Below are 19337 nucleotides of genomic sequence, written 5' to 3' on the forward strand. Positions count from 1 at the left end.
TCTCAGAGAGTTAGTATAAGGATTAAATAAGTAAATATTCATAAAGGAGTAGCACACAAGCACTGCAGAAGTATTTAAGTTAAAGACTAAATAATTTGGCTATAATGTCTATTTAACAGAAAAGGAAACAGAGGCTCAGAGAGGTTACATGACTTGGCTTTACTCAGTGCTCTTTTCGGTACACCACTTTCTTTTTTTTTCCTTTTCTTTTTTTTTTTTTCTGAGACGGAGTCTTGCTCTGTCACCCAGGCTGGAGTGCAGTGGCATGATATCTCGGCTCACTGCAAGTTCTGCCTCCCAGGTTCACACCATTCTCCTGCCTCAGCCTCCCGAGTAGCTGAGATTACAGGCGCCCGCCACCACGCCCGGCTAATTTTTTTGTGTTTTTAGTAGAGATGGAGTTTCACCGTGTTAGCCAGGATGGTCTCGATCTCCTGACCTCATGATCCACCCGCCTCGGCCTCCCAAAGTGCTGGGAGTACAGACGTGAGCCACCGCGCCCGGCCGGTACACTGCTTTCTAACGCATGGTCCTGTCTGTGCTCACTGAGAACTAGATTCCAATGAGAAGACTTCAAGGGGTCTTGGATACTGTTAGAAATACTGTTCCCTCATCTCCTTATGGGCCTGTTATGAAGTCGTTGTGATGTGAGCAAATAAGAGTGAAGATGTCAGCCAGGCATGGTGGCTCATGCCTGTAATCCCAGCACTTTGAAAGGCCGAGGCAGGAGGATCACCTGAGTCCAGGAGTTTGAGGCCAGCCTGGGCAATATGGCAAGACCTCATCTCTCCAGAATTTAAAAAATTATCTAGACATGGTGGCACACACATGCAGTCCCAGATACTCAGGAGGCTGAGGTTGAAGGACTGCTTGAGTCTGGGAAGTCAGGGCTGCAGTAAGGCAGTGTTCATGCCACTGCACTCCAGCCTGGGCAACAGAGCAAGACCCTATCTAAAAAAATAAGTAAATAAATGAGAGTGAAGATGTCAAATCCAATCAGCAAACCGAATATAAAAATGCTGACTAAACACTAATATTTATTTCCCTTTGATCTCAATTAAGTGAGCTAGTTAATTCCCTGCGTGCACACTCTCCTGTCTCTTTCACTGGTTTCACAGTAAAGTTTGTAACTATGTAAAACTGCATTATTGTGTATCCACCCTCTGTGCACATGTTGGGTAGGATATTTTAAGGGCCACCTCCTTTATATTCAAAGCAGCTCGTACTGCTCATGGTCACTACCTGTTTGCTTTGAGATTGGCTGGAAATTTCTAGAGATTCTTTACTGGTTAGATCAAGAAGATTCAGCAGACAGAGCAGGCAGAGGCCTCGCCATCAGCAGCCCAGCTCAGGATGCCCATTGTTCCAGGTTAATGAGGTTGACCTGAGGAACTCCAGCCACGAAGAAGCCATCACAGCCCTGAGGCAGACCCCCCAGAAGGTGCGGCTGGTGGTGTACAGAGATGAGGCACACTACCGGGATGAGGAGAACTTGGAGATTTTCCCTGTGGATCTGCAGAAGAAAGCTGGCCGGGGCCTGGGCCTGAGCATTGTTGGGAAACGGTAAAGACATGCTGTGCGAGTCGGGATCTGCCTTTTTCATCCAGAGCTCTGATGCCTGTGAACGCTGAAAGAGAAAGCCTAATGTACAGTAGTGATGGGATTTCTAAAACTGAGATATTTATGAACATTTGACAACATGGGTCATATATCTGAGCAAGGTCTTACCAAAAAAATTGTCATATCAATATAGAATTCCAAGCCCAATCAACCCAGACTGTCATATTTCTGTACAGAGTAAGAACAGCTAGCAAGGTTCTTTCACTCGGAATTACTAAGATCTGAGTTTTGCAGAGGTTAATTAAAGCAGCCATACCCAAGAAATACCTAGTATCAAGAATGAGATTTATCCAGTGTTGGGTCAAGAACATTGCTTCAGCATGGAAATTAACATGGAACGTTGCTTTGTGTCATACTGTTAATTTCATACTATGTTGAAACTAGTTGAGTAGACATAGTGAAGAGATAAACATAATTCTTCATGATAGTAGTTTTCTATTAAGAAAAATGTCCTGCCGGGCACAGTGGCATGTACCTGTTGTCCCAGCTATGTGGGAAGATCACTTGAGGCCAGGAGTTTGAGGCCATAGTGTGCTATGATCATGGCTGTGAATAGCCACTGCACTTGAGCCTCTCAGGAAACATAACAAGACCCCATCTGTAGATTAAAAAAAAAGAAAAGAAAAGAAAAGGAAAAAAGAAAGAAAGATGTCCCCAAAGTAATAGTTTGCACCAAAAATGTAGGTAGGTACATCCTAGTGGCCAGGCTACTCTTTTGAAATATATGTTGCTGCCGGATGCGGTGGCTCATGCCTCTAGTCCCAGCACTTTGGGAGGCCGAGGTGGTTGGATCACTTGAGGTCAGGAGTTCAAGACCAGCCTCACCAATATGGTGAAACCCCATCTCTACTAAAAAATACAAAAAAATTAGCCAGGCGTGGTGGCAGGTGCCTGTAATCCTAGCTACTCAGGAGGCTGAGGCAGGAGAATTGCTTGAACCCAGGAGGCAGAGTTTGCAGTGAGCCGAGATCATGCCATTGCATTCCAGCCTGGGCAACAAGAGCTAAACTCCATCTCAAAAGTAAATAAATAAATAAATAATAAATAAAAAGAAATGCATGTTGCCTAGGCCAGGCATAGTGGCTCACGTCTGTAATCCCGACACTTTGGGAGGCTGAGGTGGGAGGATCACTTGAGGTGAGGAATTCAAGATCAGTCTGGCAACACAGCAAGACTTGTCTCTAAAACAATTTTTTAAATAAAGAAAAATGAAGTCTATACTGCTTAACAGTAGTTTGTTCCAGGATGATATTACTAAGTTTCTCTTGCAGTGAATTGGAAAGGTAAGTAATAGCTTGAAACAAAGCCTGGCTTCCATGGTTTACTGGCTTTTAGGTATCTAGTATGTGTTTATCCCAACAGGACTATAGGATTTCCAGGTAATATCCTAATATGGCCTTAAAGTGTATCGACCATGTTGTTAAGGAAGAAATTAAGTTGGTTTTATGCATGTTACGTTATATGCCCTCACAGACCTCTGGTGACTAGCCTAGTGCTTTTGTTCAACAGTCCAAGCTGTTATTAAGATAAAAATATTAGCTACAATTTTTGAGTACTGATTTTGGGCCAAGTATTGTGCTGTCATAATCTCATTTTTTTTTTTTTTTTTTACTTCAGCACCATAAAACCATCACTCTGAAAATGTATTACCGAACCAAAAAAACTGAGTCTCTTACATTTCTAAACAAAAATCAGTGCACATGTGGATACAGAGCAACTGACAGAGCCAGTGCTGAAGTTTGCTTTCTTGTTTAGACGCATATGTATACCTGGTGCAGTTTCATTTAGAGTAATGTTTTTTGCTTTTAGTGAACATCAGTATTTCAGGTTGAGTTTGTAAGGAGCATTTACATTCCTTAGCACAAAAACTTGCATGGTAAAGGATGTATCGTTCTCAAAAGTCACAATTTTCTTTGACTAACAATTCCATCACTAGGACTTTATCTTAAAGATATACTTACAGATATTCATTGCTTGTTGTTTGCAATAGTTAAAGAATGGAAATAACCTGTATGTCCATCAGTAAGCTACTGGTAAGTGAAATTATGAAACATCATAGAATAGTATGTAGCCATTTAAAAAATGAGGAAGCTCCATGTGCTGATAAAGATGAATTGCCAAGGTATGAAAGAAACAAAAAGAAAATAAAACTAGGCCGGGCGCGGTGGCTCAAGCCTGTAATCCCAGCACTTTGGGAGGCCGAGACGGGCGGATCACGAGGTCAGGAGATCGAGACCATCCTGGCTAACACGGTGAAACCCCGTCTCTACTAAAAAATACAAAAAATTAGCCGGGCGAGGTGGCAGGCACCTGTAGTCCCAGCTACTCGGGAGGCTGAGGCAGGAGAATGGCGTGAACCCGGGAGGTGGAGCTTGCAGTGAACTGAGATCCGGCCACTGCACTCCAGCCTGGGCGACAGAGCGAGACTCCGTCTCAAAAAAAAAAAAAAAAAAAGAAAAGAAAACTGGAAGAAGAAAGGAGTATATGTGTGTGTATCGTGTCACACACACACGTATTATGGATGGAAATATTAGGTTGTGCCAATACTGCACTGCTGTATGGTATTAACAGAAATGGAAGCGGAGTGTTTATTTCTGACATCGTGAAAGGCGGAGCCGCAGACCTGGATGGGAGATTGATTCAGGGAGATCAGATCTTATCTGTGAATGGGGAGGACATGAGAAATGCCTCACAGGAGACAGTGGCCACCATCCTAAAGGTGAGTTGCTAGGCTGCTTTTTACTCAGCTGGCACAGCTGAAGTCCAGTGGGAACTGTTTAGTCTAGCTTGATTATAAAATGGGTTGGACTTTATGCTAACTCTAGTTTTTACTGGAAATTTAATCTCTGATTATTTTAATTGAGCAGGAATAGCTTTAAAAAAAAGTTCTGTTATATTGACTAACAGAATGAAAGGGAACCTGCTTTGGGATTTCACAAGCAAGTTCTTCATACTTGTGAACATTCTGAGTATCCGTGACTGTTCTCTAAATGCGTTTGATGAGATGGGCCCTCCAGGAGCCACAGAATTCATCCTCCTCTCTCTAGGGCTATGCCTGTTGCTTTCATTACCCTTTTATAATTCATGGCTGCAGGGAGAGGCTCTGTTAAGATATTTCAGAATGTAAATGCTACTACTTTTCATTTCTGTTCTTTTCTGCCTTTCCAAGTGTGCACAGGGGCTTGTGCAGCTAGAGATTGGAAGACTCCGAGCTGGTTCCTGGACCTCCGCAAGGAAGACATCACAGAACAGTCAGGTTGTCGATGGCTTCTCATCAGACTGACTCACTCTTCTGCCCCCATTGGGAGAAAACTCCCCATTTAATAAATGATTGTTTGGAAATAATATCTAATGTACAGCATATTCACAGCACCAAGTTTAGTGAATTTTCATGTGTTTGAAATAAAAATGAAAGGCGGGATGGAAATTCATTAATCCCTCGATTTTTCTCTCTATTGCTTGCAAATGTTTTCTTAGAACCACTTTTCTCTCTCACTATTAGTTTTTTATCGCCTGTGCACGCATGTACACAGCTGTGTTTATTTAAAAAAAAAGGCAACATCTGGTGGCAATTTGACCCTCATTAGCACAACATTGTTCTATTCATTCAATTAAATATTGCTGTAAAGTTAACTTGTGACTAGCCACTCACACATGCTGAGGGCAATTAATGGCATATTCCTAGGAGAACCAAGTGTGGGGGTTTTTCCTGTGGGAGGGAGGCCTTAGTGGGTGATATTTTGTGGGTTAGCAAACATCTTATATTTATTTGCAAGGCTGATGTAAGTGCCATTTTTTTTTTAGCAAAGTATATTTAACTATATTTTTTTCATTGTAATGGCTGACAAAATCAAGATGGTAGACTGTATGGTTAGCCCCATGTGGTACATAATGAGACTATAGAAACTGATATGCGACCCCTTAGTCTCCTCTCTGGGTTATGGATAGGCCGCCTTAGTTTTGAGGTTAAAAGCATGACTTTTGGTCCCCTGCCTGGTTGCCTTATTTCTGAAGCCTCTCCAAGGCCTTTGTTCAGAAGATGCTCTGATCTTACAGTTAGCCCACAGGTACTTCTGGAAAGCTGTTAGCCGCCTCCTGTTCCTCACTGGTGTTAAAAAATGAGTGAGGAAAATACCATTGTTCACATAGGCTTACAGACTAGCTGGCTTATCTTAGGGAATCTTCAAAGCAGTCAAACCCAGTAAACACCATATTAAGTTTGAAACCCTTTTTTTTTTCATTTCTGGCTTACATAATGGGCAGCAAGTATCTAAGACATGGTGCTGCTGTAGGATTGCATGAGTTAATAGTTACTGATGATATTGACCAGACTTCTATCAACAAACAAAACAGTTGTCTAGCCAGGATTCTTCCTTAATGGAAGACTCATCTTTGTTGAATGATTTCATTAAAGCCTTATTATATACAGAAAAATGAGAATGAAGCTATCCAGAGGAGCTTCCACTGAATCTCAGTCCAGATGGAGTTTGGCAAAAAGAAGGAAAAGGCATCTCAGACAGGGAAAATAGCATACACAAAGGCACAAAGAGGTAACAGGAGTTTGTGTGATTTAAGAAAAGTTTGGACTGATCAATAGGTAAGGTAGTAGATAGAACTGGATTTCTGTCCCTCTTGAGGAGTGTATGTGAGCATCTTCATAATTATTTATTTATTTATTTTTGAGACAGAGTCTCGCTCTGTTGCCCAGGTTGGAGCGCAGTGCAATCTTGGCTTACTGTAATCTCTGCCTTCTGGATTCAAGTGATTCTCCTGCCTCAGCCTCTCAAGTAGCTGGGACTACAGGTGCCCGCCACCACATCCGGCTAATTTTTGTACGTTTAGTAGAGACAGGGTTTCGAAACATCATGGTCAGGCTGGTCTCAAACTCCTGATCTCAGGTGATCCACCCACCTCAGCCTCCCAAAGTATTGGGATTACAGGCATGAGCCATTGCACCCAGGTGCATCTTCGTAATTTTTAAGTTCACACTTAAAGACAGAACTAGCAAATTTAGAAGCTGCATCATTAAATATCAAAAAAAAAAAACCTATCATCATCACTTACCTGGTATATAAATGTGAGCTGTCATATTTTAGAAACCTGGGACAAAGTATCAAATGCTTTGCCCTACTCTTCTTGCACAGAATTTTAATTTCAGAGGGTAGGAGTTTAATTCAATTTTTGAAAACAGTAAACATATCATCACCTTGGTTAAAATTATGGGTGAGATAGAAGAGTTTGCCCTATTTGGCTAATTAGAAGAAGGCTGGTAGCCGACTGTGAAAAGGAAATGTCTTCCCATCATGATGAGTTGAAGACTGACCCTGGTGGGCAAAAACAAGATTCCATTGCCAAACATTTTTACATCCAGACCTGTTTTAAAAATCAGGATCTTGTAGGAACACAGATTTCCTTCTGAATAGTTACAAAATAGGGAGATAAATGCCTTCTTTTGAGCACTAAGGAGAATAAGCTGTTGACTTAATTTATAGAAAGTGAGTTCATTAAGAGAGAAATAACTTCTAGCTTTGGGGCCACCAAGCGTCTTTTTTTTAAAGTGACTTTCCCCACAAACCAGGAAGAAATTTCCTTACCCTGCAGAGGAAGGAATTCTTGCGAGATCTTTTCCTCAGTCAACTAAGGCAACACAGCCAGGCAAAGTGTACTTTTATAAATGTCTTGGGGCCGGGCATGGTGGCTCATACCTGTAATCCCAGCACTTTGGGAGGTCGAGGTGGGCAGATCACTTGAGGGCCAGAGTTTAAGACCAGCCTGGCCAAAGAGCCTGGTGAAACCCTGTCTGTACTAAAGATTAGCTGGGCATGGTGGTGGGCTCCTGTAATCCCAGCTACTCGGGAGGCTGAGGCAGGAGAATCACTTAAATCTGGGAGGCGGAGGTTGCAGTGAGCTGAAACTGCGCCACCGCACTCCAGCCTGGGTGACAGAGGGAGACTCCTCAAAAATTATAATACAATACAATAAAGGTCTTGGCAAACACATCTTTCTGAAAATTTTTAAAGGCAAAAGTTATAATATGCTGCACTTCCTGTTCTGAGTAGTTATCTATTATAGTACCATTTATTTAAATCATATCCTTTAAGGAAAAATATAAAAACACTCTTTTAAATGTATATAGCCACTGTGAAGTATATTGAGATCTGCAACTTACTTTGAAATGAATGAGATGAGTGATGAATAGATAAATAACTATGTGATAAAGGAAACATAGCAAAATACTAATTGTGGAATCTAGGTGCCATTTATATGGACGTCTATTGTATAATTCAGCTTTTCTATATATTTGAGGGTTTTCATATTTTAGGAATTAAAATATTAAACAAAATTTTCATCAGAGAGTTAAGAAAATGTACCAAATTATAATTTATGAACTGATAACGGTGATCTTGGGCTTAGCTTAAAGTTTTGATGCAGAATAATTCATTAGAAAAAATTATTCATTATTTGCAATACTGTTGTCTACATAAAGAAGGCTCTTCACTATGTATACAATTTTTGTTGAATAGCCACTAGCCTTAAAAGACTACACAGTATTAACCTCACATATTCATTTAAATGAATAAAGGGACAAGTAATGGAGGTCTAGCAGATTGGACTAAATTATTACGGATTCTAGGAAAATATTTGAGAAAAAATGTTATATATCCCTAAAACAAGCCTTTTTAAAAACCCTTGAGATTTCGTGCTTTTTTCCCCACAATTGAGGGTTCTATTTTGGCAGGTTTCTGCTAATCAAGGTCTTATTATACGTGTTTTAGCAAAATACATAATACATTTTGGGTAATAAGGGAATACCCAAATACATTTTGGGTAATAAGGTTGACTGTAACCCCAAATGAAACATAGTGCCCATTAGCTGACTATATATACATAAACACTATGTGGCAACCTAGGAAAATGGTTTTGATTTTATGTGGAGCAAGAACAGCTGAAATGATTGTATGTTCTTCATCTTGGTGATTGAAACCATATACAAAAGCACATATAATGGAGAAAGCAATGGGGGAAATGTCTAAATGGGATTGGGTTGAGGTAGTAAGAGAATAAGTGTGGGTGATTTTTGTTTTCTTTCTTGGCCTCTTCATGATTTTCTGTTAGATGGTTATGGTGACATCAGTAATTGGCACACTAATGGATAAGTATGCATTTTGGGGGCCAAGTCAGTGTCTGCACACAGATGACCCCTGGGTCTTTCTTTCAGGGCAGTCAACAGAGCGCACACAGCAGCTGTCATCCCTCCTTCGCTCCTGTCATCACTGGCTTGCAAAACCTGGTTGGCACAAAAAGAGTTTCAGATCCTTCCCAGAAAAATTCAGGTATTACACAGACACACCCACAGCAAAACTATCCTGTTACCCAAATTTAAAAAAAATATATATATATAGTGTTTTTTTAAAAAGTCCTCTTTAATTTAAATGTTTCTTAATTTTTTGAGCTTGGCTGCATAAGCTGAGCTTTCTGAAAGGCCTGTTCTGAAGGTAAGGAAGCCATAGAGATTCCTTCAGTGGTGGTCAGGCATGGTGGCTCATGCCTGTAATCCCAGCACTTTAGGAGGGCCATGGCAGGCAGATTACCTGAGGTCAGGAGTTCGAGACCAACCTGGCCAACATAGCGAAACCCCGTCTCTATTAATACAAAAAAATTAGCTGGTTATGGTGGCACACGCCTGTAGTCCCAGCTACTTGGGAGGCTGAGGCAGGAGAATTGCTTGAACCTGGAGGGGGTGGTAGAGGTTGCAGTGAGCCGAGATGGTGCCACTGCCCTCCAGCTTGGGTGACAGAGCAACACTCCGTCTCAAGAAAAAAAAAAAAAGAAATTCCTTCAGTGGCACAACACAGAGCACCTGAAAAACAGAAAAGCAGAAAGCTGGAGTGCATCATAAAGTAAAATTATTTACAAAGAGAAAATTAATAAATTACAGGTCACTGAAGAAAGGTGAGAAGTGTGTATACCTTCTATGGGAAAATTGGGCCAGTTAAAAAGAAAAAAAAGTGTGTATCTCCTTGGGGACAGGATGGGACAAGGGGTCCTTTTAAGTCTTTTGTTGAATGGAGGGTTATCTTTGATTAAGGTAGAAAAAAATGTACAATGAAACACAGATGACTCTGCTGGGCACAGTGGCTCATGCCTGGAGTCCTAGCACTTTGGGAGACCAAGGCGGGCGGATCACCTGAGGTCAGGAGTTCAAGACCAGCCTGGCCAACATGGAGAAACCTCGCCTCTACTAAAAATACAAAAATTAGCCGGGCGTGGTGGCACATGCCTGTAATCGCAGCTACTCGGGAGGCCGAGGCAGGAGAATCGCTTGAACCCAAGAGGCAGAGATGGCAGTGAGCTGAGATCGAACCACTGCACTCCAAACTGGGTGACAGAGTGAGACTCCATCTAAAAAAAAACAAAACAAAACACAAATGACTCAATCCTCCAAGCATTTACTCACCATGTTCCAGGCAGCTGCTGCTATATAGCGCATCAACTTTTGTCAGACCAAATGATTATGGCCACATCAATCTCAGACAGAGAGCACTTCTTAAAAATAGAGGACACAGCAGGCTGGATACGGTGGGTCACTTGAGGTTGAGAGTTTGAGACCAGCCTGGCCAACTTGGTGAAACCGGGTCTCTGCTAAAAATACAAAAATTAGCTGGGCATGGTGGCGGGCGCCTGTAATCCCAGCTGTTTGGAGGCAGAGGCAGGAGAATTGCTTGTATCTGGGAGGCAGAGGTTGCAGTGAGCTGAGATGGTGCCACTGCACTCCAGCCTGGGTGACAAAGCGAGACTTGTCTCAAAAGAAAAAAAAAAGAGGACATGGCCCCTGGTGACTTGGCTACCAGCTTGGATGCTGAGGAGGGGTGTACAATACCTGCTTGCTTTAGTGTCTTATCTTGAAAGACCGAGAAAATGAAACCATTTTTCATGGGACAATATTATATCCTAAATATATTATTTTTTAATGTTAAAAAGTTAATTGTGTTGCTTCTTTATAGGCACAGATATGGAACCAAGGACTGTTGAGATAAACAGGGTAAGTCAGTCATTTTGCTATATATGTTTTTCTGGTTTGTGTTGGATTTGCATTAAATGTACATTTTCCCCAATACAATTTATTGGATTGTAAGTGTGCTCTTTCAAGTTACTGAGATAAAAATATGGTCTAAATAACATCAATAAATAGACTTAGAAAAGTACAGTAGAGCACAGAGATGACCTCTATGAATTTTTTGGTAAATCTCATCCACTATATTCTGTGCCTGTAAGTTTTATTTTTTTTTTTCAATCTTCGTCTTTTAACCTGTACATGTAAAGTTTTATAAAACAAAAATGGTATCATGTGGCACATACTAAGTGAGTATTTTTTGACAGCATGTGGCATGATTTTTATTGATTTCATAGTACTCCAGCATATGAATGTGCTATAAGTTTCTTTTCTTTTTTTTTTTTTTTTGAGACAGAGTCTTGCTCTGTCACCCAGGCTGGAGTGCAGTGGCGTGATCTCAGCTCACTGCAAGCTTCGCCTCCCAGGTTCACACCATTCTTCTGCCTCAGTCTCCCGAGTAGCTAGGACTACAGGCGTCTGCTACCACACCTGGCTAATTTTTTGTGTTTTTAGTAGAGACAGGGTTTCACCGTGTTAGCCAGGATGATTTTGATCTCCTGACCTCATGATCTGCCCGCCTCAGCCTCCCAGAGTGCTGGGATTATAGGAGTGAGCCACTGCACCCAGCCAAACATGCTATAAGTTTCTTAACCAGTTTCCTATTATTGAACAATTAGCATATTTCTCGATTTTTGCTATCTTTTATAGTAAAACATCTTTATATTTTTGCCCATATCATGAGTAATTTCCTCAGGATTAATTCCTAGAAATGAAATTTCAGGGTCAAAAGCCAAGTTTGTTATTAGAGACTTTTATACATGTTGCTAAATTCCGCTTTTGAGAAGATTGTATAAGATGTATTTCAGTTCATAAATTTGTTGAACCCTGATTTTCAGACTCCTCTGTGATGATATCTAATGAAAGTAGATTCTTTTTTTCTTTTTCTTTTTCTTTTTGAGATGGAGTCACTGTGTCGCCCAGGCTGGAATGCAGTGGCGCTATCTCAGCTCAGTGCAACCTCCACCTCCGGGGTTCAAGCAATTTTCGTGCCTCAGTCTCCCAAGTAGCTAAGACTACAGGCATGCACCACAACGCCTGGTTAATTTTTGTATTTTCTGTAGAGGCACAGTTTCTCCATGTTGGCCTGGCTAGTCTCGAACTCCTGCCGTCAAGTGATCCAACCTCCTCAGCCTTCTGAAGTGCTGGGATTATAGGCATGAGCCACCAGCCCCGGCCAAAAGTAGACTTTTATTTTGCTCACTTTGACCTAAATGAGGGGTTCAAGAACAAATAATGACCTTGTTGTAATCATGGCAATCCACTGCAGTAAAGTGATATCCAGCAGAGCTTACTTCTCTAGATTTAATGATACCTCTGTTTGAGAGCATTCTACCATTTATTAGCTGCATTAGTTTGCTAGATCTGCAGTTACAAAACACCACAGACTGGGTGGCTTAAACAACGGGAATTTATTTTCTCACAGTTCTGAAGGCTAGATCCAAGATGAAGGTGTCTGCACGTTTGGTTTTTCCTGAGGCCCCCCTCCTTGGAATGCAGATGTCCGCTTTCTTGCTGTAGCCTCACATGGCCTTTTTTGTGTGTCACTCATCATCCCTGGTGTCTCTCCTATGTCCTAATCTTTTCTTATAAGGACACCAGTCACATTGGACTGGGGCTCACCCTGGCCTCATTTTAAAGGCCCTATCTCCAAATACAGTCACATTTTGAGGCCCTGGTACTTAGGGCTTCAGCATGTGATTCTTAGGGGGACACAATTCAGCCTGTACATTAGCTGTACAGCTGGGTGTGGTGGCTCATACCTGTAATCCCAGCATTGTGGGAGGCCGAGGTGGGAGGATCACTGAACCCAGTAGTTTGAGACCAGCCTGGGCAATATGGGGAAACTCTGTCTCTACAAATAATTTTTTTTTTAATTAGTCAGGCATGGTGGTGCATGCCTGTGGTCTAGTTGGGAGGCTGAAGTGGGAGGATCGCTTGAGCTCAGGAGGTTGAGGCTGCAGTGAGCCGTGATCATGCCACGGCACTCCAGCCTGGGCGACAGAGTAAAACCCTGTCTCAAAAAAAAAAAAAAAAAGGCCATTAGCTCTATAATAGTTAGCAAGTCAACCTCAACCTCAATTTTCGCGTCTGTAGAATGGGAGTGATAACACTAACTTACCTCAAAGGTAAATATTGTTGTGTGGATTAAGTGAGGTAATGAATGTAATATCTTTAGCATAGTACCTAGTGCATCAGGAATGCCTAGGAAGTGGCTCTGTTGTTATGAGCTACAGCTTTGACTAAATCTGCCTTATTTGTTCCCAGTATTTTTCCACCAGAATAGCAAGTCAAATGTTCCTATCATGGGGAAGTTAAATGTACCAACAGTATAGATAATTATGGATAAATTAAGGAAACATCATGATGGATTTAAACAAAGCCAAAAAATTATTGCATACATTTCTCCCCTAAGATTTCAAAAATAATATTATTTTATATTTCCTTAGTTATTTCAGCCACTTGTTTTTACAGGCTTTTGTAATAAAGCCTGCTCCTACCTACCCTATTCTACCACACGTGAGCCAAGCAGAAATTTATTTCTTTTTTTTTCTGAGAGAGTCTCGCTCTGTTGCCTAGACTGGAGTGCACTGGTGCAATCTCGGCTCACTGAAACCTCCACCTCCCAGGTTCAAGTCATTGTCCTCCCTCAGCCTCCCAAGTAATTGGGATTACAGGTGCATGCCACCATGCCCAGCTAATTTTTTGTATTTTCATTAGAGACAGGGTTTCACCATGCTGGCCTGGCTGGTCTCAAACTCCTGACCTCAAGTGATCCACCCACCTCGGCCTCCCAAAGTGCTGGGATTACAGGAGTGAGCCACCACACTCAGCCTCTAAGCTTCTGCTATGCTGGTTTGGGTCTGTCCCACACATACGTAGCCTGAGAGTTCTGTGGGTTCACAAACAGAACTGAGGATTCGTTTTCTTCAGCTTCCTCTACTCTGCTTTTCTTCTCTTTCCCTCTTTTTCCTGATTCTTCTGCCTAGAAGGATGGAATTTCTATCTGAATGTTAGCATTCAGCCTACCTTTCCAGCTCCTTGACTGGGAATCGCCCTCAGGGTAAAGCTGCCAGGAAAAAAAATAAAACTGGGAATTTCCCCTCGCTGCTGTCGTTTCTCTGAGTTTTGACTCTCCACCACACTTTATTTGGTTTCTTTTTGTTTCAGAGGCCCCAGGTAGTTGTTTTTTACATTTTGACTAGACATCTTGATTGTAACCAGCAGGAGAGAGATGCTGTCACGTGTCTGTGCTACCATGCCAGAACTGGGACTTGTCATTTGTTCTTTTAGTGATTTTAAAAATATTAACCCTATGATACTAATGTGGGAAAAGACTGGACTAAAGCCAAGTCTCTTCACCAGAGTCCATCTTGGGGAACATTTTCAGCCACATTTTATGTCTCTCTTCAAACTGTTGTTACTACAGTGGGTGTCCTCTCAGATCCTTTGTTTTAACGCAGCCTTTTAAAGCCAAATGTGTTTGTTCACACCCAGAAGAGCATAGTATGTGTGGCAGTTTAATCATAAACACCATATGAGAATATACTTGCCAAGTCTGCATCAGAATTGGCCACTAAACTAAGCAGCTGCATAGGGCGTTGTGTGTGTGTGTGTGTGTATGTGTGTGTGTGTTTAATTTACTCCTGCTATTGCCTTTTATTGAGCCTTTTCTGTAGGCCATGAGTGTGCCATACCATCTCATTTAATGCTCAGACCAACACTGTCAGGTATGTAGTATTCTTCTCATTTTATATATAGAGATGGAGGCTTTAAGAGGTAGTCAGCCTAAATAACAAACAGAGAGGCTCTCTAAAAGAAAATGGTGTTTATTGAGGAATGGGAATATGCGGGCCATGGTAGACTACGTGCATATTCAGGCAGGTAAGGAAAATAAAAGTTTTTAGAGGACAAAATGAGGAATATATAATTATTTTGAGATAATTATCCTTGGCTACAAAGATTAATAACAGGGGTGACACACAGCCCAAGGCTGGACAGGCATTTGCCGGACAAATGCACTTGTGGAAACTTTTTTTATGTAAGGTTGTGACGTCCTTCCTGCAGGGTTGTGGTTTTTGCAGTCTTTTGTGATAATTTTTGTTATCAGGCATACAAGCCTGAGAACCCTTTCTTCATAGCCTTTCCTGGCTCTATTGGTAAGGATTTTTTTTTTAACACAAGTGACTCCAATTTGATTCTGACAATTTTCACAAGGTTAAGTAACTTCCCCCAAGACCCCACAACTAATTAAGAGCTAGAGCTGGGGCTGGGCACAGTGGCTCACACCTGTAATCCCAGCACTCTGAGAGACCAAGACGGGTGGATCACCTGAGGTCAGGAGTTCAAGACCAGCCGGGCCAACATGGTGAAGCCCTGTCTCTACTAAAAATACAAAAAATTAGCCAAGCGTGATGACGTGCACCTGTAATCCTAGATACTCAGGAGACTGAGGCAGGAAAATTGCTTGAACCTGGAAGGCAGAAGTTGCAGTGACCTGAGATCGTGCCATTGCACTCCAGTCTGGACAACAAGAGCGAAACTTTGTTCAAAAAAAAAAAAAGAGTTAGAGCTGTCTACTCCGAAGTCTCCACATTTAACTCCTGTGTTATCTTGGCCTCCTACCTCATGGGGGGATTTTGTTCAATAGCTATCTGGGGATAGTCAGTTTGTGGCTCTTTATTAAAAATATAAGCATTATGTTTTCTTTCTTTTTTAGGAGCTCAGTGATGCCCTTGGAATCAGTATTGCTGGAGGAAGAGGAAGTCCCTTAGGAGATATCCCTATATTTATTGCCATGATTCAGGCCAGTGGAGTGGCTGCACGGACACAGAAGCTTAAAGTAAACAAAAGATAACTGGTTGAAGGGCTAACAGCATGTGGTGGGGTGGGAGAGGAAGTTGCAGCCCTGGGCACCTTGTTTAAAACTGGAATTCCAATAGCCATCAGAGACCCAGGCTGAGGGCAAGATGCATTAAAGAAGCTTTATACCTTTAGAAATTCATTAGGTCCCCAGGCACGTAAAAATATTATTATTTGTATCAAAGCTTCTCAATAAAAGAAGAAATTGCAGCCCCTTTGCAAACCCTCCTTTACCCTTTTAAGCACCTCATTTCACCCAAACTCAGCTCTCAACTGAGAGACATTTGACCTTAGAGTCTTCCCTCAATCAAAAGAATCACCATTTTTATGATTTCTCCCCCTTGTTGCCCCTTAATCTTAATTTCAGTAGAAAAATAAAGCAGAAAATATTTGGCTTCCTCATTAGAACTTTATTGAACAGTTAATGTGTACACCTCGCTATTACTGGCAATGGATGTATGAAACACCACCATTACCAAAATACAAAAGTGGCCTACTGTGCTTTTTAATAATCAAATCTGACCCCCTTCTTGTTGCTCTGATTTGTCTGTATTTGGGGAAAGCCAAAAAAATTCCTCATGCTTCTTGAACATGTATACACAGTAGTAACGCAGAATCCTCACAATAGCCACCAATGGGAAATAGGACTTGCAAAGAATTTTAAGCATTCTTCTCAAATTTAATTTTTCTTAATGATAGTGATTTTCTGTCACTTTTGTGCTTCCAGGTTGGGGATCGGATTGTCAGCATTAACGGGCAACCTTTGGATGGGCTGTCTCACGCGGATGTGGTTAATCTGCTGAAGAACGCCTTCGGGCGCATTATCCTGCAGGTATTGCGATCAATGGAGCACGCAGCTGTGCGAGGCAGATAAGTGGCACGCAAAAAAGATTGAGCGTCACTGGCAGTAGGCATCGCCACCCAGCAGGGTGCTTGCTGATGTGAATTATGAAGGTTGAAAGCAAGAAATTATTATTTTTATTCAAAAATTCTTTAATGCCACCCATACAGGCAGTGAGCATGATTATATGAAAGCATAACAAGGGGAGAAAAATTACTCTCTGCTTCACATGATAAATCAACACGGATTTTAGCTTCCAGTGTTCTTTTGTAAATCAGTTTGTAAGGAATAAGAAATGATTTCTTTTCTTATGCCCAAAGACTGTTACTGAACTGCCCAAGTGCTGTTTCTTCTTTTCCCCTTAAAGGAAGAGGAAAAATACAATGCTCTTTTTCTTGTAGCATAGATTGCCAACACTGTTAAATTCTCACTGCATAGCAGTCATCAACCAAGGCAGAAAATCAGCTGTGGTCCCCAGCAGTATTGTTCCGAGGCACGAGGAAATATACCAAGATATAAAAGCAAAGCGTGCTGTTAATTACCCCTGCTTATATTTTAGCCCTTCAAATGTCTCTGAGATTGACACCATGCAGTGACTGAGAGGCAGCATAATGGCAGTGAGTTTCATTAATGAGTTTCCCCAGAAATGTATGCTTACCACACTTCTGCAAAGGTATTTAAAATGGTTTTTAGGTAGCCAGGCGCGGCGGCCTATACCTGGAATCCTGGCATTTTGGGAGGCTGAGGCAGGTGGATCATATGAGGTCAGGAGTTCAAGAGCAGCCTGGACAACACGGTGAAACCTCGTCTCTATTAAAATACAAAAATTAGCCAGGGGTGGTGATGGGTGCCTGTAATCCCAGCTACTCTGAAGGCTGAGGCAGGAGAATGACTTGAACCCGGGAGAAGGAGGTTGCAGTGAGCCGAGATTACTCCACTGTACTCCAGCCTGGGTAACAGAGTGAGACTGTCTCAAAAATAAAATAAAATAGTTTATAGATAAAAAGAATAAAGCCCACCGTTTACTACCTTAGAGAGAGGGCCAGCCAGCCACTCATCATTCTAGCCTTAAAATAAGAAATTTGGGCTGGGTGCAGTGGCTCACACCTATAGTCCCAGCACTTTGGGAGGCTGAAGCAGGTGGATCACTTGAGGCCAGCAGTTCAAGACCAGCCTAGGTCATAGCAAGACCCCATCTCTAAAAAAAATTAAAATAAAGAAGTTAGCCTGGCGTGGTGGTGTGTGTCTGTAGTCCTAGCTACTCAAGAGACTGAAGTAGGTGGATGGCTTGAGCCTAAGAGTTGGAGGCTACAGTGAGCCATGATTGTGCCACTGCATTCCTGCCTGGGCAGCAGAGTGAGACCCTGGCTCAAAATAAATAAAAAATATATAGGAAGTTCAAATTGAAAAACCATTACATAGCTGGGCACAGTGGCTCACCCCTGTAATCCCAACACTTTGGGAGGCCAAGGCAGGAGAATTGCTTGAGCCTGGGAGTTTTGAGACCAGCCTGGGCAATGTGGTATGATACCCATCTCTACAAAAAAAAAATATAGATAGATATTTAATAATAAAAAATAAAAATTAGAAAAAAAGAAAAACCATTACATTTGGGACAAGCAATTTGTGGTGTTTAATATCTGTGGTCTAAGTCCAAAGTGTCAAAACAGAGATTTAAAAAGTAAGTGACTGATGTATACATATGTAACAAACCTGCACGTTGTGCACATGTACCCTAAAACTTAAAGTATAATAATAATGATAATAAAATAAAGTAAAATTTAAAAAAGTAAGTGGCTTTCAGTATGTATGAGGAGTATAATGAAAATCCTGTCAGTTTACTATCACACTGGTCTTTAAGTTAAAATTGTAAAGGAAAAGAAAAGAAAATCCTGTCACTAATTTCAAGGGAGTTTATGTGATAGGCCAAATATTATTAAATTATTTGGGTCCCTGATCGTCTATTGAACACAAATCAAAACAGTGTGTGGACTGGGCATAGAATCTGCTTCCCCTCAACTCCTCATCCTCACTTTCAGTGGAAACCTGCATAGTTACCTGCATTCCTTCCTCCACCCTACAAATCTTTGCTTTCTGAAATGGGTGGCTGTGCTTGCTCATCCTTCGCGTTATGCTGACCCCTAGAGGCAGTACGGTGCAGCTCTTCAGTGTGGAGCCCAGGACCTTGAATTACAAAGACCTTACGAGGAGCCTACTTCAAATGTAACTGACCAGAAAAAAAGGCTCTCCCTTAGCAAAATCTTGTATTGATATTTGCACATATTGATATAATTTGTTCAGCTCTGTCTTCCTCACAAATAAATAAGAAGACACAATTAGCCGGGTGTGGTAGCACATGCTTGTAATCCCAGCTACTCAGGAGGCTGAGGCAGGAGAATCGCTTGAACCCGGAAGGCAGAGGTTGCAGTGAGCCAAGATCACCCCATTGCACCCCAGCATGGGCAACAAGAGTCAGACTCCGTCTCAAAAAAAAAAAGCACATAGAAACTAGCTGCTCGGAGGCTGAGGCAGGAAGATCACTTGAGCACAAGAGTCTGAGGCTGCAGTGAGCTATGATCATAGCACCACACTCAGCACTGCACTCATAGTCACTCTGTCACCCAGCTCTAAATAAGTAAATAATAACATTATGTAACTATAGTGTCATAATAATAAAAACCAATATAACCAAACATTAGTATGAATGAATTATTATTATTTTATTTTTTTGAGACGGAGTCTCACTCTGTTGTCCAGGCTGGAGTGCAATGCAACCTCCATCTCCCGGGTTCAAGCAAGTCTCCTGCCTCAGCCTCCCAAGTAGCTGGGACTACAGGCATG

At 41.7% G+C, this 19337-nt stretch overlaps 1 protein-coding gene across 1 annotated transcript in view; it reads left to right on the forward strand.

Moving 5' to 3' along the window:
- INADL (InaD-like (Drosophila)) overlaps positions 1-19337 on the forward strand; it is a 475627-nt gene that overhangs the window by 420405 nt on the left and 35885 nt on the right. The window contains 7 exon segments of the mRNA XM_011988948.1: positions 1370-1563; positions 4192-4339; positions 4790-4876; positions 8840-8954; positions 10626-10663; positions 15513-15635; positions 16383-16487. Coding sequence (XP_011844338.1) covers positions 1370-1563; positions 4192-4339; positions 4790-4876; positions 8840-8954; positions 10626-10663; positions 15513-15635; positions 16383-16487 — 810 coding nt within the window.

This window comes from Mandrillus leucophaeus, unplaced genomic scaffold, assembly GCF_000951045.1.
Source record: "Mandrillus leucophaeus isolate KB7577 unplaced genomic scaffold, Mleu.le_1.0 Scaffold341, whole genome shotgun sequence".
Lineage (NCBI taxonomy): Eukaryota > Metazoa > Chordata > Mammalia > Primates > Cercopithecidae > Mandrillus > Mandrillus leucophaeus.